Raw genomic sequence first — 23,972 nt, forward strand, 5'->3', positions numbered from 1 at the left:
CCATGTAATGCAGACACAGAACAGGATAAAAATAGCTATATAGGACAACATTTGGAAGTCTACTTTTTGCATGTAGCAATTTGAGGAAGATCATAGAGCAAGATTACTTGTAAATTCATGTGATCTACATAATTGCAGCTAAATTAAAAGTTGTCCCACTGAGACAAGACAGGCCTCATGTCAGTTAAAAGTGGAATGGACATGATATACACATAGTTAAACTAAGTGATGAGAAAATATATTCACATTTAGGTTTTTTTCCTGTATTCCATCCTTTTTTTGGACCATACATAAGTCATGACTCATGAGTCATAAACTGATTACACAATTGGCCTACTAACTTTTCCATTACATGTGTTGGTTGTACAAGCAGAATTATATAATCCAATTTGGAATATATAGCCACCCTTTAGATGTTCTAGTATTGGACTACGACTGAGGCAAATTCGAAGCACATTCTATAAAAACATGACATAATGGATGCTTAAACAATAATCAATCATATATGAAAAGCATTTACTCTCCTTAGGCCTACTCAGCTCTCTTCACAACCACAATGCTGTATTATTTCATCCAAACCAATCTCAAATATCCCACCTAACCTCAACACACTAGAATTATATGACAAGCTCAATTCAAAGGCTTGTTGACAATATGGGAAACAATGTTGGCAAACGGAACATTGCAGTCACAGCACATGAAACAGCTGATCCTGTGACGTAACACTTTGAGGTTTTTGGGGCATTCCTCTCATTTCCAGTGTGTAGCTGTACCTGACGAAGAGTACATTAGACTATCTGAACATGGCTTTAAATCGAAATCATTCTCAAAACGGAGGAGTTTTGATAAACAACGGCGAGAGGTTAGTGAATCATTAATCGCCACGAAGCTCACTTTCTAAAGGTAGCTTAGTTAGCTAACTCGCAAGTTAACGTTAGCTGTTATGGTAATGTTAGCTAGCTAGCAAGATAGCTTCCGTACCTAGTGTTAATTAAATCTAGCCAATGTCAGTTAGCTACTTGGGTTGCTTTTTTTTATTTAGTCAGCAAGCGCTATTTTGTAGCGATAACGTCGTTAGCTAGTTTAATAATTTTAGCTAGCTACCAGTCAGCAACGTCGTTGTTGTTGGCCTTGCTGGCAGGAAAAGCTACCTAAGTACTAAGTCAGTCAGTCATCATTACGCATTTGAAACGTATTAAAGCTAACGTTAGCTAGATACATTTTCTTACTTTAGTCAAACTAGGTGTAAGAGTAAGCTAGCTAAATAAGTTTGTTTTCCAGGGAGGTAGACACAGTTAAGTCAACAGAGAGTGAGCCCGCCCGCCCCAACTCCAACCTGAGTCTAAAGTAAACGTTGTGACAGAGTTTTAGGAAGTTGATAAAGTAACAGGAACTTAGGAAATATACGAATAAAGAACTTTTCTTAATAGTTCGATTTGGCACATTCTGTAAGTGTCAGATTTACCCAACCAACCAACCAGTATGTGAAATGCCAATAGTAGGCCTATGTTAAATTATATAGACCATACAGAATCCCACTATGTCCCTTGACACTCGGTTCTGCTAGGATTCTACGACAGTATTTGTCCTATGGAGGACCTGTCATACATACCATACCTATTGATCAGTAAATTCACTACACATGCCTAAACTGAACATGTATCCTCCACTAGTGTGTTGAGGGAATGCAAGAATGTGGAGCTGTCCTTCAGTGATGTCACCAGCAAGACAGACCTGCTGAGGGGGACCAAGAAAGGGACTGTTTACCTCACTCCATACAGGGTATGTTTACTGGTCCCGTGTGCCTGTTGGAAGACAATCCTTTTTCTTCTATGAGGTTTAATAGCGTTTGGCATCCAATAAATGTTGCATTGCCCGTCACCTACTAGACTGGAGTATAACTCCCTTATACTTAGCTTTAAAAAATCAATACAAAAAAAATCTACAAATACCCTACCATCTAACCCTGCACTCACTAAAAAACAAATACATCTCTGCAGCTGCCACCACAACCTCAATGTTCTATGACTTACGTTCCATCCCTGCAGTACAGTTGATAACCATTGCTATAAATGCTAAAAATCCAATCTTACTGAAACATATCCTTCTGTACTGGTACAGTTCTACTACTCAAGCCACTCCTCTCAGGATCCCTCCCCCTTGATCCATCTTCCTCTACTTTCTTCAGTGCCTCAGCATATGACAACTTCTGCACTACTCTAACCCTGGAAACCTCAACCTGCCTCTACGGGACATTTCTGATCTCCAGCCTCGTGGTCACCCCTACAATTAACACATACCACTACTTTCACCAATGCTACACATTCCTTTGTCTCATGCCCTTCTGCACACTTCTCACACCTAGGAACCTCCCTCCTATACACTGCTGCCCATAAGCTTGACACCTGTAACAATGTAATGTATTTGGCACAAAAGTTTTTACGGGCAAACTTATATATCCTAACATCACTTTGTTGGGAAAAGACTCAACATCAAAACTCAAAAAGGGGGCTTCCCGAGTGGTGCGGTCTACGGCACTGCATCGCAGTGCTAGAGGCATCTCTACAGACCCGGGTTCAATCCCAGGCTGTGTCGCAGCCGGCTATGATCCGGAGACCCATGAGGCGGCGCACAATTGGCCTAGCGTCATCCGGGTTAGGGAAGGGTTTGGCCGGCCGGAATGTCCTTGTCCCATTGCGCTCTAGAGACTCCTTGTGGCGGGCTGGGCGCCTAGAGCTGACTCCGGGCGCCTGCAAGCTGACTCCGGGCGCCTGCAAGCTGACTCCGGGCGCCTGCAAGCTGACTCCGGGCGCCTGCAAGCTGACTCCGGTCGCCAGCTGGATGGTGTTTCCTCCGACACATTGGTTCGGCTGGCTTCCGGGTTAAGTGAGCAGTGTGTCAAGAAGTAGCGGCTTGGCAGCATCGTGTTTCAGAGGACGCATGGCTCTCGACCTTCGCCTCTCCTGAGTCCGTAGGGTAGTTGCAGCGATGGGACAAGACTTTGACTACCAATTGGATATCGAGAAAAGGGGGTAAAAAATTAACTACAAATAAAAACTCACAAAGACATACGACTCTACTGTTTCACCACTCACGCCATCCTGTCTGCAGTATCACAAACTGGAAGACTACCATTGCTCTGTTTGTCCTCGTTTCAGTTGGTGTTTGTGTCCAGTAATGCCAAGGACAGCCTGGGGTCTGTGATGTTCCCGTACTACCTGATGAAGGGCTGCAGCATTGAGCAGCCAGTCTTCGCCGCCAATTACATCAGGGGCACAGTGTCTGCTGAAGCTGGGGGTAGGCAGCAGTTTGTTGTCCTCCTGTAGCATTCAACACCATCATGAGGAAATAACTGTAGAGCATGCAAAGTGTTTATTGCCTCCAGTCCCAGGTGTGGCCTGATGTGTCCTAGGAATACATGTAGAAGTGAATCAATGACGCAAGTGTGATTTGCCAAGGCCAGATATTTTCCAAGGCTGACATCAGTCTGTAAACCACAATCTCATTTTACTTACAATGTTTATGTGTCAAAGGTTTTAGCAGCAGTAGTAGTTTTTAGCAGCAGCAGTAGAAATTGAAGTGTGACATCTCCTCCAAAGCACTGATTATAATTCAATATCAGACGTGTAATTTAATGCAAAGACAAGTACACAGTGCTCATCAATGTTTTGACTCTACTTTCTTTGGTTTCAGGAGGCTGGGAAGGCCAGGCTAGCTTCAAGATGTCTTTTTCCAGTGGGGGAGCCATCGAGTTAGGTCAGCACCTCTTCAAACTGGCAACAAATGGTAAGTAATTTCATGACTGCCATGTTTGTCAGTACAGAGCCTATTTGTCATTCAACATACAGTATCTGCTGTACTCAGTTTATATTGTACAATTTAAATAATTCATTTAACATGTACATCACTAAAGAATTTCCTGATAATGCAGTCAAAGTTTGTTATATTTGTTAGGCTACATATTTGTTATACATGTTACTCTTTTAGTCCAGTCTGTATTTTAAGATTAACCCTCAACTTTGTTTTATAGCATCTCGTGCCCCTCCTGCTCAAAACGGAGGTGCCTCCTTTGGCTATCCCTCTCCTGGAGTGATGAATGGCTACGGCCCACCACCTGTTCCTCAGAACTACCCGTATGAATCCCCACCCCAGCAGAATGGTTTCTACCAGCCTCCCCCAGGCAACATGGGCTATCCCTACCCTATGGCAGCCGCAGGTTTAAAGAACTTTATCATCGCTATAAAACTGTTTGTATGTTATGCAGGTTTGGGTCATAATAATTGAGAATCAAATGCTGTGATGCTAGCAGATTGAAGTTTACATTAGAGATTGCCTAGCACTTAAATACGGAAATATTTTGGATAATGCCTCCATTGTTATGAGTGTATGAATTTTATTGATTGGTATCAATATTTATAACTACTTCAAGTAAAGATGTGTCCCCGAGGCTGTTATGAGTATTTTGGGTATTCTCTCTTGTGTTGCAGGAATGTACCCATCTGCCCCTGCCTACATGGCCCCACCTCCCCCCTATCCTGGGCCCCCTCAAAACTGGGCTGCTCCCCCTGCAGGTTTGTCTCCCTGTCTCTCTCTGTATGTCTGCATCGCTGCATCTGTCTGATGCCATCAGTCTGCCTCAATATGAAGCACATGACGCATGGCACTAAGAAAGGAGTGCTGATGTCGTAACCGGTACACATCATATTAAAAGGGAGAAACAAACAAAATACCTCTCACCCCTAGTCTCCCTTACCCCATGAAACAACCAGTTGGCCTGAACTCAGACCGCCTCATTTACATATCAGTTGTGTGTTTATTTGTGGGTTTTGGAGAATTGAAATAGAGTTGGAAGTGTGCATCATTCAGTCCGGAAGATGTCTTGTCACGAGTATCCTGCTGCAATAGACTGTGCTAAGTGTGCTCCATTGTCTCTCCTACTCTACAGTTGTAGTAGCATGTGCCTCTGTATCAGTTACTATACATGTGCATTATTCTCCCCTCATTTTTCTCTCTCCCTGATCCTCAGGTAATGCCAAGGCAGCAGAGGCAGCAGGCAGCGCCTATTTCAACCCCAACAACCCCCACAATGTCTACATGCCCATGGTAAGGGACCTGTTATTCTCTCCATGTCCAGTCAGTGCATGCACTTTATGCTGTGTTTTATATTTTTTGTTCAGCGTTTTTAAGATATTCTATCACTGTTTATTCCCACATAGGAACAGCCTCCTCCCTATGCACCTTCTGCCCCTCCTGCTCCTTACCCAGGCTATCCAGAGAAGAAGAACAACTAAAGCTCAATAACCATCATCCCCTAATAAATGCAACAGCAAATTATTAATCGGATCATAATTATTAGACTGGAAAGGAAAGTATAAAGTACAACATTGACAAAAAGGCAATATTATTTTCTGGCAATTCACACAAGTAATTTTGAGGCACAACAATGTTGGGACATTTTCAAATGATGAATGTTTCCTTTTAATCATGAGTAAAGCTTTATTTCACCCCCTCCCACTCAGTTTATTTTGTCAATTGCCAAGTAAATGGTTATTCACGTAACGGATAAGTATTCAATCTTTTCAGTTATCATGGTCGGCTCTCTCTCCCTCAGTCTGTTAGAATGTGGAACTGTCCTGTACTTGGGAAAGGGTTTCTAACTGCCCTGTTGAGGTACATGTGAGGGGCAGTATGGGGAATGTATAGGCATTAAATATTTACAGCATTTTTTAAATCCAGAGGTTTATTACCAAAATACATTTTATAACAATTTTCGATTAAAATGATGATGCATATTAACAAAACGACAATTTCTATTCCTACTAGTATTGTAAAGTATTTTTACATTCACGTTCACAGTAAGTGTTTCCATTGTGTTGGTGCGTGGTTTAAGTTTTTTCCAGAGAGCCTTGAATGAAAGCTGAAGTTCCCAGTGCTCTCAATTTACACCATACCTTTCTGGATTATTTCTGGCTTTTTATTGAAGGAAGTGCATGTTGTTTGAATATGGCAATTGGATGGAGTACTGACATGTACCGCTATGTATGTGAGATTATTGGTAATGTGCAATGTTCCTAGATCTCACAAATAACTTGTTGAGCCTAGAGATGATAACTGGTCACATGAATAACCCATGCCCTAGTCGAACCCTGTATATTGTATCGATGAATGCAAAGCCCGGCTGAAACCAAAACCCTACTCTGTGCAATTACACAAGTGTGGGGTTACTAGGCCATGTATTTATTTAGCCGCTAGCCCGCTACACAGTGCTTTCTTGCAGTTGTGACGAATTAACCTGTGAAAACCACTAATTTATTCCTGTTTAAACTGGGTTATAGTGACTAACAGACCATAATAATTGCTATTTTAGTGCATAGTGAGGACATGTTGTACTAGTTTTAGGTTATAGGTTTGGTTGGTTTTAAGTATCTGCTTAAATTAATCAAATGTCTGAAATATCTTGTTTGTAAACCATACTCCTTATTTTGAGTTCTTCATATTGATTCAAAATCTAATAATAAATAAATGTTTATGTAAAACCTATCCAAAACAGTGGTGTGCCAGTACTTTAAGCATTCTTTTGTATTGAACTAAAAAAAAGAAAACGTCAGTTTTGCACAAAAAAATCGTATTAGTAATATCTTGAATAAATATGATATGAAACGCTATCAAATCCTGATGATATCGTCACTCCATATTTTCACAGAAAATCACACACCATACAGAGGTATTTCAAAATACAGTTTCAAGAATCATAATAACATTACAATTCAAAGACTCCAAATACAAGCACGCCAAAACATTCACTACACACAACTGCTGTGTTAAAGTTTTCATGTCATCACAGAAGGATTAGACATCTCAAATGATAACACTTAAGGAATGACTAACACATTTCCCCTTCATACCCTCCCCACCAACTAATTCATACTCAGGAAAACATTTGACTATCACTACTCTATGGCTCAATTCCTAGTTTATTTCCAATCCCCTGGGTGTACAAAATAAGAACTTAATGATGTACCACCTATAACACAGCGGTACATTGTGGTTAGTGGCTCCTACCCCAGGCCACTTAATATCCAGTTACTGATAATGGTACCATACTATTGCACTACTTTGGACCAGTAACTATGTAGCCCGCTGCCCATCCCTCCCCTTTATGACCTTTCAATAGTCTAATACACTTCTTTGCATCACCTCTCCTTCATTTGCACTGATCTGAAAACAAATCCCCTGTTGTTTGTTGTCATATTATTTTCACATATCCAATTTTTTGGGGATGAAGATCAAGATGTGGAGTGATCAGTGAAGATGAAGGAGAGGAAGTGACTATAGTTTATTATTAAGAGTCGGTCTTAATGCTTCCCTTATGGCTCCTCCTGTAGGAACCACACCTCGTTGCGTCGGCCGTAGGGTTTCATTGGCGGGTCGTAGGTGCAGCAGAAGTACTGTTTCCGCTGAAATGGGGCAGTCTCACCAAGAGTTTTGGTTAGGCGAGAGGCCTCTGCACGGTACTCAGTCTCCCCTGCGAAGCCTCCAAACTGCCTGTGAAAAGAAAGGGTAGGTGGATAGGAAAGGAGAGAGAAAGAGGATATGTGATCAAATAATTTATGATTATTAAATACATTTTGTGTCGTAAAGAATTAAAGAACAAAGTGAGGTGAAGACTGCATGGAGACCCCACAGTGAGTAGACAGTCATGCCGGGTCGATCCTCGATTCTGATGGCACTGTCGATGGGTACAGGGGGACTGACTTGGTAGTTGGTGGGAATCCTGAGGCTAACCACCAGACGGCGTGACATCACACCGTCGTCCCTGGGATATACTGTGATGATAACCGGTGCTGTCATCCCCATTGCCTCCCCTTGGAAAACAAAGATACAGAGGACAGATAGAGGGGATAGCAGACAACTTATTGCAACAGTCTGTGCATCGAGTTCATTGCATCCTCTTAGGCCCAGTTTCAAACTGACCTCTAGCATCAAACAGAGTAGACACTTCTTCAGTCACCCTTGAAGATCTGAAAGTACTGAATAGGTGCCAGTAACATGGTAATAACACTATCGAACCCTCTGGTAGACTAGAAAAAGTTTTCACCATATTCCTTGCTTACATCAATTGCAATACTTTCAGATATGCACATTACATCGGTGGCTCAATTCAATCCGTAGTGCTTAAGACCTGCGCTACAGAGGTTAGTTCTAAATTTAAAGGCAATGTTTCCGCATTCATGGTAAACGCTGCATATGTCGGCTCAATCGGAAATTCCCTTCAAATTTCAATCATGCTATAGGGCTGAACATCAGCAATATGGATTGAGTTGAGCCCCTAGATCTTTCTGAGCTTAGGGCTCATTAAAGATGTGTCCACATATGAAGTCCACTGACTGACAGGACAGGCCCTGCTCTCTGATTGTCTCACCTTGGTCGTTGCTTCCCCCAATGTACATGAGCAGCTTCCTCACTAGCTCCCCAGTCACCTGGTCAAAGGTCCGCCCCTCTGAGCTCACTGAGGCATACTTTGCACCATCGTACCGCCGCACCTCATAGCTGACCCCCTCCTGGGAAAGAGAGCGGGAGGCCAAATGTGATTCACCAATGACACACATGTTGACAAACTGTTCAGAGGGAAGGAAGCCACACACTACTTGGGGGTTAGAGGGGGGTGGGGCTGGGGGTGCTGTGATTGGCGATATGCAATGGGCAGAATCTGTGTTCACTGATGCCGGTGAAACACTTGGAGTGGAAACGAACAGAGGACAGCCAAATGCCCCCAGAAAAGGATCTAAATAAAAAATATTACGTTGATTTGATTCCAGTTCTTTCCTGCTCTGCTCTCAGGGTCCCGCAGTGTTTAATGAAGCCTAAAGAGAATAATGGGACAGAGATGCCTGTTCTTACATAAGACCAAACCATATAGGCGCCAGACACACACACACACACACACACACACACACACACACACACACACACACACACACACACACACACACACACACACACACACACACACACACACACACGGCAGAGTGGGGTTAATGCGGTGTGTACACACACTCACTGACTTGCTGCCTGTTCTTATACATGTTATGATGTACTTGTCCTAAGAGGAAGGCTTATGCTGAGAAATATCAACCATTAAATAACAGAGGAACATTACGTTTCACAATAATCACTCATTCCATAACCAGCCTTGAGTAAATCTGTTCCACTGAAAGGGACCTCAATGAAGGCCACATTTTTTAAACGCCAAATGTTTTATTCAGATCCATTCCACTAAGTTATCCCTTGTTTTAAATCACTCACTCATCTGCTTTGTGTTTTGTTTCCTTGTCACGACACTAACGAGTATCGCGATACTGATATCGTCTTGGCCCTAGCAACCATATTGATATGGGATTCATTGTATTGATTGATACAGGGATTGAACTGTGTTGCTGAATAGCTAAAAGGTTTATTTTAGCAGAATTGTCTAGACACTAATAATTGACTCCAGCTGGTCTAATTGGGATGTCAAGAACTCGTTCATAGTGCTTCTGACTGGTGTTTGGTGTTGATATTGATGAAGGCGTTGTGGCTGCAACCCATCCTTGAGACTGTGGAATAAATGTAAATGTAAGCTCATAGGAAATAACTACAGTAGATGGATGGGGTGACAGTAATGCCATATCTTTAACACGTTTTCTCACTTTACTGCAATTATGCTATGATGTGTCACTGGTGTCAACTGACCCATTCCCATTGTGTTGTTCCACAATTTTTGTTATTTTGGCTCTGTACTCCAGAACTTTGGATTTGAAATGATACACTGACTCTGAGGTTAAAGTGCAGATTGTCCGTTTGAGGGTATTTTCATCCATGTTGGGTGAACCATTTAGATACAGCCCTTTTTGTACATAGTCCCCCTATATTAGGGGACCAAAATAATTGGGACAAATTCACTTATATGTGTATTAAAGCATTCAAAAGTTAAGTACTTGCAATGACTACAAAAATTTGTTGGATGCATTTGCTGTTTGTTTTGGTTGTGTTTTAGATTATTTTGTGCCCAATAGAAATTAATGGTAAATAATGTACAGTATTGTGTCATTTTGGAGGCACTTTTATTGTAAACAAGGATAGAATATGTTTCTACATTAATTAATTTGGGCTCCCGAGTGGCGCAGCTGTCTAAGGCACTGCATCTCAGTGCTAGAGGCGTCACTATAGACCCTGGTTTGATTCCAGGCTGTATCACAACCGGCCGTGATTGGGAGTCCTATATGGCGGTGCACAATTGGCCCAGTGTTGTCCTGGTTAGGGTTTGGCCGATGTAGGCCATCATTGTAAATAAGAATTTGTTCTTAACTGACTATCCTAGGTTAAATACAGGTTACATTTTGTTTTTATTATGTGGATGCTACCACGATTACAGATAATCCTGAATGAAATGTGAATAATGATGAGCGAGAAAATGTAGAAGTGTTTAGAAACATTCTATTCTTATTTACAATAAAAGTATCCAAAAGTGCTGGAGTACAGAGCCAAAATAACAACAAAATTCACTGTCCCAATACTTTGAAGCCCATGGTACATGTCACTGTGACCAACATTAACAATACATGTAGGTGACATGTTCCAACAGCAATAATTGAACACTTTGTTCCTGAGTTCAGTCTAAAGGTGCAATTAGCATGTGTGCTTAGCTGGAATCCTGCAACATTCGTATATAATTACTCTGTGTCTCAGCTGGGTAGACGTGGGCCATAATTATTGTGGATGTGCTAATATTAGCAATTCATTTCATATTCAACCCGCTCTCTTTCTTTTTCTAACTTTTAAACAAATGGTTTTAATTGGTTTGAATGTCACCACACAATGTCATGGGAAGTTTGTAAACCTCTCACACAGAGAAGTTTACATTTCAGCCTTACATGACAACTATGGCCTCTATAACCATTCAGTTGGCTTGGAGTATGAGCCTGTCTTGTGTATCAAGAAATAGACAATGTGCTGTCATTATATAATAAGCATATTGTGCTGTCAACTCTTCCATCTAATCAAATGTCTTGTCATTACTAAACAATGCATGGTGCCAAGTAAGATCATTTCAGAGAAATTAAAACATTGCATAATATCAATACAGTGAAGAAAAAAACATGAAAATAAAATGAATAGTACCTTTTTAGTAAAAAGCTAAGGGAGAAATGTAACCACTCTCAAATTCATTGACAGAGAAAGGACACAAGGACTGACCATCCATGATGACACAATTATAGTTTTACCATGTTTTGAGGCTATACAGTGTTTGTTTACATTTATGTTGTTTACAAACATTGGGGTGATGGGGTACGACAGTTGAACTAAGCTCATGAGGCATTTATGTTACATTCTTCAAGAATCAATGGGTACATTACATGAATTGATAAGTCCAAAAATGTATGTAACTACTAAGGATTCTAACGTTAAAGCCATCTCCATCCATTTGTAAGCCCTGAAATATGACAGGACCCACCAAGATGTGTGTGTGTCTGAGCATGTGCAGACAGTTCATCTGCATTCAATGTCAGTTTTAATTAAGAGTGTATGATGTCAGACTCAAATTCCTCTGATCGTGTGTTCGTGTGAGATTTCAGTGTGATCATTTAGGCTCTAGTGAAGTTCACAGATTTAGCACTGACTGATTTCAAAACTGCCAACAGCTTGTCTATTGCCTATTTAATGGCCACTCGTGCCTATTGATACAAAGACTCTCTTTTTCCTATTCCTCTTACAGCCTTTTTGGTCGTCTGGTTGCATGTTATAGATTGAAGTAGTTCCAGATTCATGGTCAGTCTCTTTGTCAGGCCAATGTCTGTAGATGTGTTTGTCAGTGTCACTTGATTCCACGCTCTCTGTCAATTGATCTAGCAGTCGTCTTTGCCTCCATCTGTCTGGCTTTGTCTCGTCTCAAATGTAGTATTTAATGAAGAACTCTGGCAGGGTGCACAAGTAAATCATATGGAAGCTCACACATTACTAGTTTCACCAAACCCTTTCCCAACCAACCTCAAATTATCTGTCAGTCCCTCTCAGAGAACACAACCTTGCTTTTAATGACCTCAGTATTATTTATTTTTATTTAACCTTTATTTAACTAGGCAAGTCAGTTAAGAACAGATTCTTATATTATGTCAAACTCTTAAGGAGGTATGGTCAGTGTAGCAGTGCACACAGTGGTGCCACTACTGAGGTCATAGGGAACACACACACACACAGATCTGCCCCCACCTTCTACTGCGAGCTCACAGGTGCCAGGAGGTAAGGTGTAATTAACAATGGTTGGTTTCAAAAGGTCAAACACTTTAAAGGGATTGGCATTACAGAATCCTTAAAATGCATAACACATAAGCCTACTGATAATCAAAATATACTTTTCTTGACATCATGGTAGACTGGGGCCAATAGGCTAGTTTCACTACAACCAAAGTGAGTAACAAATTAAAAATGTCTTATAATAAAACAATATTTGCGAGATACTGAAGAGATCCGTCTGAAGAGATCTGAAGAGATCCGTCTGTCCATCCACCAGTTGTTTTATGCACCAAACAAGACGGAGGTGTACAGTGGCGCGCGCGATCAAGTGATGCAATACAATGCTTGACTGACAGACACACACACTAAAGTTCAAACTGACAGGTCAAGGTGTATCCTACCTTGATCTCGCTGCTGAGCAATTTGTAGTCCGTTTCTTCGGTGTTCCCGAAAATTGTATTCTTTATCATTCCAAACATCGCGCTCTGGCCAGGTCACCACTCTGCTGCGCGCGTTGTCCCTTTATGCTATGTTATCGCCTGTGTTATTGTAGCTTTTGCTTCCTTTGAAATAACTTGTTCTTATTTCATAATCTAGCCTGCCTACATAAGGAGATTCACTTAAAATATGCTGTACACTCCTTTCCTTGATCCTCGGACCTTATTGGACAAATCAAATCAGAACATATCTATTCACGTGTTTATCTGATGTTGTTACCTAGTAGTACAACTAGGTTGAAATAGTGAATCTTGCTCCTAGCTCACTAGACGAGTTGACGATTTACAGCCACTGAGCCACACGAATATAAACAACTGTCTCCGCCCTCCCTTCCCCGCCTCCACGCTTGGTTTTTCACAATTTCCACTTAATAGCTAGCCTACTTTTAATTGACATAATAAATATTCCCATCGATTATCATGCACATTATTGCAGGCGGTAACATGATCTAGTTTATTTAATTTGTATTTAGATCTCCACTGCGTAAGGTTATACTGGCATTAAACATACACTGAATACTTAATACCGCGGTGTAGCAGCGGTGCAGCCTACTGTATGCAGTAATACAGAATCCTGATTGAAATGATAACATTTCATTCGCTTTCACATACCACTTCAAAACATACACATAACACAATGTTGCACAAGCGTGTCACTGCTCTCTCTCCAGCTGTGTGTCAAAGTAATTCAATGTCTTGGGATGCATGGAGGAGTGGGTTGTAGAGACACGTGTTATTTGGAGACTTTATAACACTATAATTTGACGCTGTTGGTGTGCCACTATGCATTACATTTCCACTGCATGCGTGTGGACGGTGGGTGCTGCCGCGCATGTGCAAGCATATTTCATGTCCCTATGTGTCACAGCGTTCTGCGTAGCTCTAGGGTCAATCTATTTAAACCCACACAGAAGACAATGGTAGTCACCGTATAACAAATGGAATGGGGAGTGTTACACATCTTCACAGATTTAACTAAGAAAGGGGGATGAATAGAAGAGAATGAATGAATAGTCCAATAGGGGCACAGTTAATGACGAGGATTTCTTTTTGAACGAGAATCCAGGATGAAAATAAGGACAAAGAACGAAAAAAATATATAATAATTCCCAGAAGGTAATACATGTTACTCGTATAAAAAAATAAAACAAATCTGGCAAAAGACTGCAGAGAAACATGTAGTGGAGGAGTTGGTAGAAATGCCAGTTGCCATAGACACAATAATGAAGCACATTAATATGCAAGTACAAAGCAATACAACTCCTGCTGTTTTCCATTATGCTGGTAATAATCTTCTTATAAACGCCTACATAAGAGACAAAATCAACCATATTGTTATACTTCTCTTATGTTGCATGCCCTAGCATTATCTAAGACCTTTCCTTCATTTCACTGTTGGCTGGTCTTCACCAGTTTAAACCACTGGCCAAAGGGTAGTGAAGAACAAAACATTTAAAAGATCAAAGGTCACCCAATGAGTTCACATCCATCTGACATAACATACCCTCTTTGTAATGCTTCATCTTTTAATTAACCAGGAATTTTAATTGCCTGATATCTTTTCAAATATAAATATGACTGAATTACTTCACATCAGTTTTATCTGCCGAGTATGAATGCTTTACCTGAACATCATACATTGTTCCAAGTAAAACCTTACTGAATTGAGATCAAAAGGGATATTACTTAATTTTATATGTTAGATTGAATTGGTTGTTTTATTAGTAGATTATTAGCAGCCACTAGCAGCATATGGATTGCAAGAAAAGTGAGATGTCATGGTGACCTGATAAAAGTGATTCATACTTTAATTGGCAAAAGTTGTCCCATTATTTACAAATATTTTAATTACAGCCATTGTCTCAAGACAGACACAAAGTGAGGAGTGGTAGGGAGAGCTGGGAATCTCATATTTCTAATAGCTTTGATCCTCCCTTGTATAATAACAAATCACAGTCCTTGTTCATAGCAGCCTTCATCTCTTCCTCTGTTTTATAAAAGAGCAAAATAGCATTAGGTCCAGCGTGATGATTCCTTCACTTCTCCCAGCCCTTCCCCCCAGGCTGGGTGGGCAGCCTGAGTCCCACAATTCCTGACATCTCCTCTGTGTCATGCTGCCCTTTCCCATGGTAGATGTCATAGAGAGCCATGTGTTGCCGTGTGGAGATAAGCAGACAGAGGTAGCTGTGCGAAGCATAGAGAGCCTCCTCCTGAGCAAGACAACATCTCTCCCCAGTGATCTAAAAAAAAAAAGTGGGCAGAATTAAGATAAAAAGCCTGTATAAACCATGCATAACAATGACACTAACATAGAGGACTAACATTGCCATCTTGAAGGTGAATTTGCGCCGCAATTAAACTTGCAAATAGATATGATACATTTACTAAAGAAATATAAAGCGCCTAGTGAAAGTAAACACCCACTTGTCTTCACATTTTGCTGCCTTCAAATAAAAAATAAAAAAAGGGATTGCAGAGCTACATAACCTACAGTACTGCACAATTTCAAAGTGAAAGAAAGCTGTAGAACATTTTCCAAATTAATAAACAAATACAAGATGTCTTGATTATGTGTCTTCACACCCCAGTTAATACTTGGTGGAAGCATCGTTGGCAACCATTACAGCTGTGAATAACTTTATTATGATTCTACCAACTTTGCACAGCTCTTAAAACTTCTTTGTGATAGGTGTCCCTTCCATGGGACAGTTGAGCTAACGTAGGCTAATGTGATTAGCATGAGGTTGTAAGTAACAAGAACATTTCCCAGGACATAGACATATCTGATATTGGCAGAGAGCTTAAATTATTGTTAATCTAACTGCACTGTCCAATTTACAGTAGCTATTACAGTGAAATAATACCATGCTATTGTTTGAGGATAGAGCACAATTTTGAACATCAAAAAGTTAAACAAACTAGGCACATTTGGGCAGTCTTGATACAAAATTTTGAACAGAAATGCAATGGTTAATTGGCTCAGTCTAAACTTTGCACATACTCTGCCATCTAGTGGCAACAATCGAAATTGCCCCTGGGCTGGAATAGTACATTATGTCCTTTCTCTTGCATTTCAAAGATGGTACAAAAAAAATACAAAAGAACAGTTGTTTTTTTCTTTGTATTATCTTCTACCAGATCTATTGGTGTTATATTCCCCCGAAATTTCCACAAACATCAAAGTGTTTCCTTTAAAAATGGTACTAAGAATATGCATATCCTTGCTTCAGGGGCTGAGATACAGGCAGTTAGATTTGGGTATGTAATTTTAGGCGAAATTTGGAGAGAAAAAAAAGGGGCGGATCCTTGAGGTTAAGGCAAAATACTGTATATCCATTGTTTTTAAAAATCAACATTTCTCAAGCTCAGTACATTTGGTTGTGAATCATTGGACAGCAATATTTAATATCGGCTTTAAAAAAATATTTAAAAAAAAGAAACTGACTGGACCATTCAGGAACAATCAACAACTTTTGAAAGCCATTCTGGTGTGTCTTCCGCATTAAAATATTTGTCCCACTGAAAAATAAAACCCTATCCCAGGGTTAGGTTTTCAGAAGACAGAGGTGGGTTTTTCTGTAGCTTTACCTGGGCTGTGCTCCTTTCATATTTATTTTGATCCTAACAAACTTCCCAGTCCCTTCACTTCATATTGCTGCCCTGTATGACAAAGTGAAAATAAGTGGGGGGGGAGTCCTAATCACCCATTCTGTTTGCAACAAGGCTGTTAAGTAATACTGCAAGACAACATGGCAAATTATTTTTGGGGGTCTAAATTAAAAACGAGTGAAACTCTCTCTATTTTCAAGTATTGGTGGTGACAGCATCATGTATGGGTATGCTTGTCATCGGCAGGGACTAGGGAGTTTGTTAGGATCAAAATAAATATTTTTAAAGAAGGAGCACAGCCCAGGTAAAAAATTAGAGGAAAAGTTTGTCTTCTCAAAACCTAACCTTGGGATAGGAGTTTTAAACAAATTCTAATGTGGAAGACACACCAGAATGTCTTTCTAAGACTTGGAGTGTTCCTGAGTGGTCTTAAAACTGCTTGAAAAACAGAGACAAGGTTTGAATATTGCAGTCCATCAATGATTCCCAAACAAATTTAATGAGCTTGAGCCATTTTGACCAAAACAAATGAATATACACTCAGTGGTCAGTTTATTAGGTACATCTAGTACTGGGTCAGATCCCCCTGTAGCCATGAAGGGATGCACCTGGTCAGCAACAATGTTCAGATATGCTATGGCATTCAAACGTTGCTCAATTGGTATCAAGGGACCTAATGTGTGCCAGGAAAACATTCCCCACACCATTACACCACCGACACCAGACTGTACCATTGACACCAGGCAGGATGGGGCCCATGGCCTCATGATGCTTTTGCCAAATCCTGACTGCCATCAGCATGATGCAAAAGCGCCGGGATTAGTCGGACCAGACAATTTTTAAACCACTCCTCAAATTGTCCAGTGTTGGTGATTGCGTGCCCACTAGAGCCGCTTCTTCTTGTTTTAAGCCGATAGAGTGGAACCCAGTGTGCTCGTCTGCTGCAATAGCCCATCCGTGAAAATGAAGAGTAGGTTGTGTAGATCTGTTGTGCGTTCCTAAATGCTGTTCTGCACACCACTGTTGTACTGCGCCGTTATTTCCCTGTTTGTGGCCCGCATGTTAGCTTGCACAATTCTTACCATTCTCCTTCAACACGCTCTTTTTCGCCCACAGGACTGCCGCTGACTGGATGTTTTTTGTTTGTTACTCCATTCTCTGTAAACCCTAGACACCGTTAATTTATTTATTTTATTTAGCTAGACAAGTCAGTTAAGAACACATTTTTATTTACAACGACAGCTTACCAAAAGGCAAAAAGCCTCCTGCGGGGACGGGGGCCTGGGATTTAAAAAATAAATACACTATAAATATAGGACAAAACACACATCACAACAAGAGAGACAACACTACATAGAGACCTAAGACAACAACATAACAGCAAAACATGACAACACAGCATGGTAGCAACACAAAAACAACATGGTAACAACACATGGTAGCAGCACAAAAACATGGTACAAACATTATTGGGCAACAGCACAAAGGTCAAGATGGTAGAGACAACAATATATCATAAACAGCAGCCACAACTGTCAGTAAGAGTGTCCATGATTGGGTCTTTGAATGAAGAGATTGAGATAAAACTGTCCAGTTTGAGTGTTTGTTGCAGCTCGTTCCAGTTGCTAGCTGCAGCGAACTGAAAAGAGGAGCGACCCAGGGATGTATATGCTTTGGGAACCTTTAACAGAATGTGACTGGCAGAATGGGTGTTGTATGTGGAGAATGAGGGCTGCAGTAGATATCTCAGATAGGGGGAGTGTGGCCTAAGAGGGTTTTATAAATAAGCATCAACTAGTGGGTCTTGCGACGGGTATACAGATATGACCAGTTTACAGAGGAGTATAAAGTGCAGTGATGTGTCATATAAAAGGAGCATTGGTGGCAAATCTGATGTTCCTTACCATTCGGCCATCTAGCAGGTCATGTGTGAAAAGCCCAGGAGGCCGGTCGTTTCTAAGATACTGGAACCGGTGCGCCTGGCACCGACGATTATACCATGCTCAAAGTCGCTTAAGTCACTCGTTTTGCCCATTCTAACGTTCAAGCAAACATTAAACTGAATGCCTCGATGCCCGTCTGCCTGCTTTATATAGCAACCCATGGCCACGTGACTCACCGTCTCTAGGAGCTAACCATTTTTGTGAACGGGGTGGTGTACCTAATAAAACTAGCAACTGAGTATATAACCCGAAGAGTTGGGAAAAGTTGGTAGAATCTTATTCCAAATGATTCACTGCTGCCCAAGGTGATTCCACCAATTATTAACTCAGGGAGTTAGTGTTACTGTATTTTAATTATACCAATATGTATTCATTAATTGAATTCCCTTAATCTATTTTTTGAGAATTTGTAAGATTCTTGTTTGAATAAAATAGACGGAGACCAGTCTTTTCAATAATAGGTAACATAATTTATTCTCGGAGTGCGCTGCCACGTTACCACGAGCGACAGTTTATATACAATAACATGACGTAATTTCATTGCTTCTAGAATGAATCCCCTCCTCCCGACCTAGAATCAAGTGAGGTTAAAAGTTCATTCTAACTCACTAACACACTGACAGGTCACACAACATAACTGAATTAACTTTTGACCCCTCAACATTATCGATCACCACTTAGCTGACAGTTCTAATTAACAGAAAACGTAGGAATGCACTCACTGTCTTATCTAAAACACCCCAGAGCTAAGTTTCGTCGGTTCAACCATAGGTTAACTACCTTATCTGTTTACTTAATCCACAACCCATTTCTTTCTTCCTAGTTGGAATGGTGTTCATTAACTTTAATTACTCCTTGTCTGTGTCACACAATCCCTTCTTATGAACTCATATTGTTAATCAGATATAATAAAACAGAGTATAAGTTTACTTAGTTACAGTTCTATTTAAAATTAGGATATTGTTTATTCATAATATTTCTAACAGTTAGAGACTTGTCCAACTTATTTATTTTTTCTTGATTAGAAAAATGTACTAACATTCTTTCACTTTGAAAATGAGGAGTAGGTTATTAGATCAGTAGAAAAAAATAATTTAATCTCTTTTAGGATTGAATTTTAAGGTAGTAAAATGTGAAAAAAGTTAAAGGTGTAGACTTTCTAAAGGAAAGGGGATACCTAGTCAGTTGCACAACTGAACCCATTCAACTGAAATGTGTCTCCCGCATTTAACCCAACCCCTGAATCAGAGGGGTGCGGGAGGCTGCCTTAATCGATGTCATTGGCGCCCGGGGAGCAAATGTTGTTGGACACTGTATATTTTTGAAGTATTCAAAACATACAACTATATGATAACAGAGTCTAGAATCAACAGGATCCTGAACAGCTTCTACCGCCAAGCCATAAGACTGCTAAACGAGACTGCTAAATAACTAATCAAATGGCTACCTGCATTGACCCTTTTTTGCACCAACCCACTTGCACTGACTATGCACACACGGGACTCTACCAACACAGTAACACTGACATCCCAACACACACACTGACTTTCATACTCACCACATTGCTGATGCTACTGTCTATTACCCACCCCTTTGCTTAGTCACTTTACCCCTACCTATATGTACAGCTACCTCAATTACCTCTTACTCCTGCACATCGACACACTCCCTGTATATAGCCATGTTATTTTTTATTTGTTATTCACTGTGTATCTATTCCCCCTGTCACTATTTCACTTTCTCTCTGGATTGTTGGAAAGGGACCCGTTCACAAAGCATGAGACAAATACAATTGGAGGGGGGGGGAATGGCTGACTTTATTACGTTGCATACTACATCACATCTATTAACTAAAGAGGATGTAGTCGGTGGGGACTGGGTGAATATATACAGTGCCTTGCGAAAGTATTCGGCCCCCTTGAACTTTGCGACCTTTTGCCACATTTCAGGCTTCAAACATAAAGATATAAAACTGTATTTTTTTGTGAAGAATCAACAACAAGTGGGACACAATCATGAAGTGGAACGACATTTATTGGATATTTCAAACTTTTTTTACAAATCAAAAACTGAAAAATTGGGCGTGCAAAATTATTCAGCCCCTTTACTTTCAGTGCAGCAAACTCTCTCCAGAAGTTCAGTGAGGATCTCTGAATGATCCAATGTTGACCTAAATGACTAATGATGATAAATACAATCCACCTGTGTGTAATCAAGTCTCCGTATAAATGCACCTGCACTGTGATAGTCTCAGAGGTCCGTTAAAAGCGCAGAGCGCATCATGAAGAACAAGGAACACACCAGGCAGGTCCGAGATACTGTTGTGAAGAAGTTTAAAGCCGGATTTGGATACAAAAAGATTTCCCAAGCTTTAAACATCCCAAGGAGCACTGTGCAAGCGATAATATTGAAATGGAAGGAGTATCAGACCACTGCAAATCTACCAAGACCTGGCCGTCCCTCTAAACTTTCAGCTCATACAAGGAGAAGACTGATCAGAGATGCAGCCAAGAGGCCCATGATCACTCTGGATGAACTGCAGAGATCTACAGCTGAGGTGGGAGACTCTGTCCATAGGACAACAATCAGTCATATATTGCACAAATCTGGCCTTTATGGAAGAGTGGCAAGAAGAAAGCCATTTCTTAAAGATATCCATAAAAAGTGTCGTTTAAAGTTTGCCACAAGCCACCTGGGAGACACACCAAACATGTGGAAGAAGGTGCTCTGGTCAGATGAAACCAAAATTGAACTTTTTGGCAACAATGCAAAACGTTATGCTTGGCGTAAAAGCAACACAGCTGAACACACCATCCCCACTGTCAAACATGGTGGTGGCAGCATCATGGTTTGGGCCTGCTTTTCTTCAGCAGGGACAGGGAAGATGGTTAAAATTGATGGGAAGATGGATGGAGCCAAATACAGGACCATTCTGGAAGAAAACCTGATGGAGTCTGCAAAAGACCTGAGACTGGGACGGAGATTTGTCTTCCAACAAGACAATGATCCAAAACATAAAGCAAAATCTACAATGGAATGGTTCAAAAATAAACATATCCAGGTGTTAGAATGGCCAAGTCAAAGTCCAGACCTGAATCCAATCGAGAATCTGTGGAAAGAACTGAAAACTGCTGTTCACAAATGCTCTCCATCCAACCTCACTGAGCTCGAGCTGTTTTGCAAGGAGGAATGGGAAAAAATGTCAGTCTCTCGATGTGCAAAACTGATAGAGACATACCCCAAGCGACTTACAGCTGTAATCGCAGCAAAAGGTGGCCCTACAAAGTATTAACTTAAGGGGGGTGAATAATTTTGCACGCCCAATTTTTCAGTTTTTGATTTGTTAAAAAAGTTTGAAATATCCAATAAATGTCGTTCCACTTCATGATTGTGTCCCACTTGTTGTTGATTCTTCACAAAAAAATACAGTTTTATATATTTATGTTTGAAGCCTGAAATGTGGCAAAAGGTCGCAAAGTTCAAGGGGGCCGAATACTTTCGCAAGGCACTGTAGCCGTGTCCCCATCTCATTGTTGGGCTATGGCCTACAATTTAGTCAAGTATTCTTGGCCAATGTTTGAATGTAGCCTACATTTGTTAAGTTTATGAGTTTGAATGATTACTAACACATTTGCCAAGAAGAAAGGAATGCTATGATTAGATTGATATAGCTATTTCAATCTTTTTTTTACCAGGCCCACATTCGCAAAAAAAAATCCAGCAACATCAGACCATATTCATTGACACTCACAATATGTCAATGCCTGTCAAACAGATATTCAATTAGGGATGCATATATCAGTGAACAGTGATCAGTGATATGTTGGACAGATCGAGTGAAAAAAAGAAGTAATTTTCCCACACAACATCTCTCCTTCTCACCATCACGCATTAGTTTCGCTTCCCCACCCGCCATTTTTAAAGACACCCCAAGAGGCTCATTGCCTGCTTGAATTATGCAGAAACAGGCAGCGTTTAGGTCATGTCATTTATTTTGTTGGAAGGGGGAGAAATTGTGCTTTACAATGGTATTGACATTACAGTTGATCTGGAAGTATTACGTTTTTGGGGCACTAAAATAAGGGCAATTGTACGGACCAAGGCGATGTACGAGTTTACGTGAGTTTACTATAATTAACCCTGTTGAGCAAAGATAACGTTATAAGCTGCCAGCTAGCTTCATCTAGCTAGTGAGGCTCGACCCGACCGGGATGTGTGTTGTGAAGCTAGCCACAATAAATCCCTATGGGACTCCCAATCACGGCCGGATGTGAAACAGCCTGGATTCAAACCAGGGACTGTAGTAACGCCTCTTGCACTGAGATGCAGTGCCTCTGACCGCTGAGTCCATGTGTTAACTATTTAACTGTACTGGAATGCTTAAAAGGCCGCAAAAATTGTAATTATCAGTCATCAGTATCGTTTTCTTTTGGCAAGGAAAATATTGGATATCGGCCAAAAATGTCATTTCGGTGCATCACTAAATTAAATGTGAAATATTTTAGCCTGCTGTTATTTTACATTTTCAGGGACCCCCAAAGCTCTCTGAGGCATCTACTGTTGAGAATTACTGTACAATTCTGCACTGCTGCAGCAAATGAACATTGACAATGGTTATTTATTATTGTCATCATGCCGATAGTCCTGCAATATCTAGGCATAAAAATAGTGCATTGGACGAAAAGTAGCACTAATGTTAAAGTTAGACACACAGGCTCGTGACAGTCACCTTGGCTTGGTTAGCCAGCTACTAGTAACGTTAGGGTCAATGATACTAACCTGGTGCTGCCATTGGACAACGTTATCGTATCGCTGTAATTTAGCAAATTAGTCCCATAACAAAGCCACCAATGCGGCCTATTCTTGAGGATAACCCGTTGCATGATGGTTAAGTAGTGGCTGGAGTCGTTAACACATTTTTAACCACGCAATCTAGCTAAGTTAGCTACATTACGTTACCATGGTGGATAGATGTCATGGTTTCATTAAAGTTGTAGCTAGTTAATAACCTAATTTACTCATCAACATGACTTACCTGTTTTTTACGGAATTGATCTAAAACATAATTGTATGCCAAAGAATGTTTGTATTCCGGTCCTTTAATCGCTCGTATCCCTTCAGCATCCCCCGGCAAAGGCAGAGAGGTGAAGACAACGACGCCATGTTGGACTGGCTTGTTTGGGTGCACACCAATTATACATAAATCATTCGCGCTCACCTACTATTAGGAGCACAAATAATAACATCACTTTCATATAGTAATGATTCTAACCTTCAAAATAAAAGCCCACATTTCAAACCATTGCAATGTCGACATCTCATTCAAAAGATATTACACTCAGTGGATAGTTTATTAGGTACATCCATCTAGTACCGGTTCGGACCCCCCTTTGCCTTCAGAACATCCGGAATTCTTTGTGGGCATGGATTCAAGGTGTCAAATCAAATGTTTTTGTCAAATGCGCTGAATACAACAGATGTAGGTAGACCTTACAGTGTAATGCTTACTTACAAGCCCTTTACCAACAATGCAGTTTCAAAAAAGTAAATAGGAAAATGTGTTAAATAAACGAAAGGAAAAATAGTAACACGATAAAATTGAAATAATGAGGCTATAAACGAGGGTTACAATGTGCAGGGGTACGTACGG

General features: G+C 40.6%; 2 protein-coding genes and 1 pseudogene across 2 annotated transcripts; 1 reads left to right on the plus strand and 2 right to left on the minus strand.

Moving 5' to 3' along the window:
- The first annotated feature begins 656 nt into the window (after window positions 1-656).
- On the plus strand, window positions 657-6,540 carry LOC110538334 (WW domain-binding protein 2). The gene is made up of 8 exons (XM_021625085.2): window positions 657-862; window positions 1,674-1,782; window positions 3,159-3,297; window positions 3,694-3,786; window positions 4,031-4,216; window positions 4,488-4,571; window positions 5,027-5,103; window positions 5,217-6,540. Exons 1-8 carry the CDS (start codon window positions 804-806, stop codon window positions 5,289-5,291), a joined length of 822 nt encoding a protein of 273 aa, XP_021480760.2. The 5' UTR covers window positions 657-803; the 3' UTR covers window positions 5,292-6,540.
- LOC110538335 (heme-binding protein 1) lies at window positions 6,204-13,077 on the minus strand. The gene is made up of 4 exons (XM_021625086.2): window positions 12,675-13,077; window positions 8,423-8,561; window positions 7,685-7,865; window positions 6,204-7,545 (listed from the first exon to the last, which is right to left on the minus strand). Exons 1-4 carry the CDS (start codon window positions 12,750-12,752, stop codon window positions 7,368-7,370), a joined length of 576 nt encoding a protein of 191 aa, XP_021480761.2. The 5' UTR covers window positions 12,753-13,077; the 3' UTR covers window positions 6,204-7,367.
- Window positions 13,078-14,201: 1,124 nt separating this feature from the next.
- LOC110538331 lies at window positions 14,202-23,485 on the minus strand (annotated as a pseudogene).
- Between the last annotated feature and the right edge of the window lie 487 nt (window positions 23,486-23,972).

The sequence above is a fragment of the Oncorhynchus mykiss genome, chromosome 12, assembly GCF_013265735.2.
Source record: "Oncorhynchus mykiss isolate Arlee chromosome 12, USDA_OmykA_1.1, whole genome shotgun sequence".
Taxonomy (NCBI): Eukaryota; Metazoa; Chordata; class Actinopteri; order Salmoniformes; family Salmonidae; genus Oncorhynchus; species Oncorhynchus mykiss.

Coding starts and splice junctions, on each gene's coding strand:
- LOC110538334 (XM_021625085.2), top strand. CDS start 804: ATGGCTTTAAATCGAAATCATTCTCAAAACGGAGGAGTTTTGATAAAC. Junction 1,783..3,158: donor TTTACCTCACTCCATACAGG/GTATGTTTACTG, acceptor TCCTCGTTTCAG/TTGGTGTTTGTGTCCAGTAA. Junction 4,217..4,487: donor CTACCCTATGGCAGCCGCAG/GTTTAAAGAACT, acceptor CTTGTGTTGCAG/GAATGTACCCATCTGCCCCT.
- LOC110538335 (XM_021625086.2), bottom strand. CDS start 12,752: ATGTTTGGAATGATAAAGAATACAATTTTCGGGAACACCGAAGAAACG. Junction 8,562..12,674: donor TGCTCAGCAGCGAGATCAAG/GTAGGATACACC, acceptor TCTCTTTCCCAG/GAGGGGGTCAGCTATGAGGT. Junction 7,866..8,422: donor TGGGGGAAGCAACGACCAAG/GTGAGACAATCA, acceptor TTGTTTTCCAAG/GGGAGGCAATGGGGATGACA.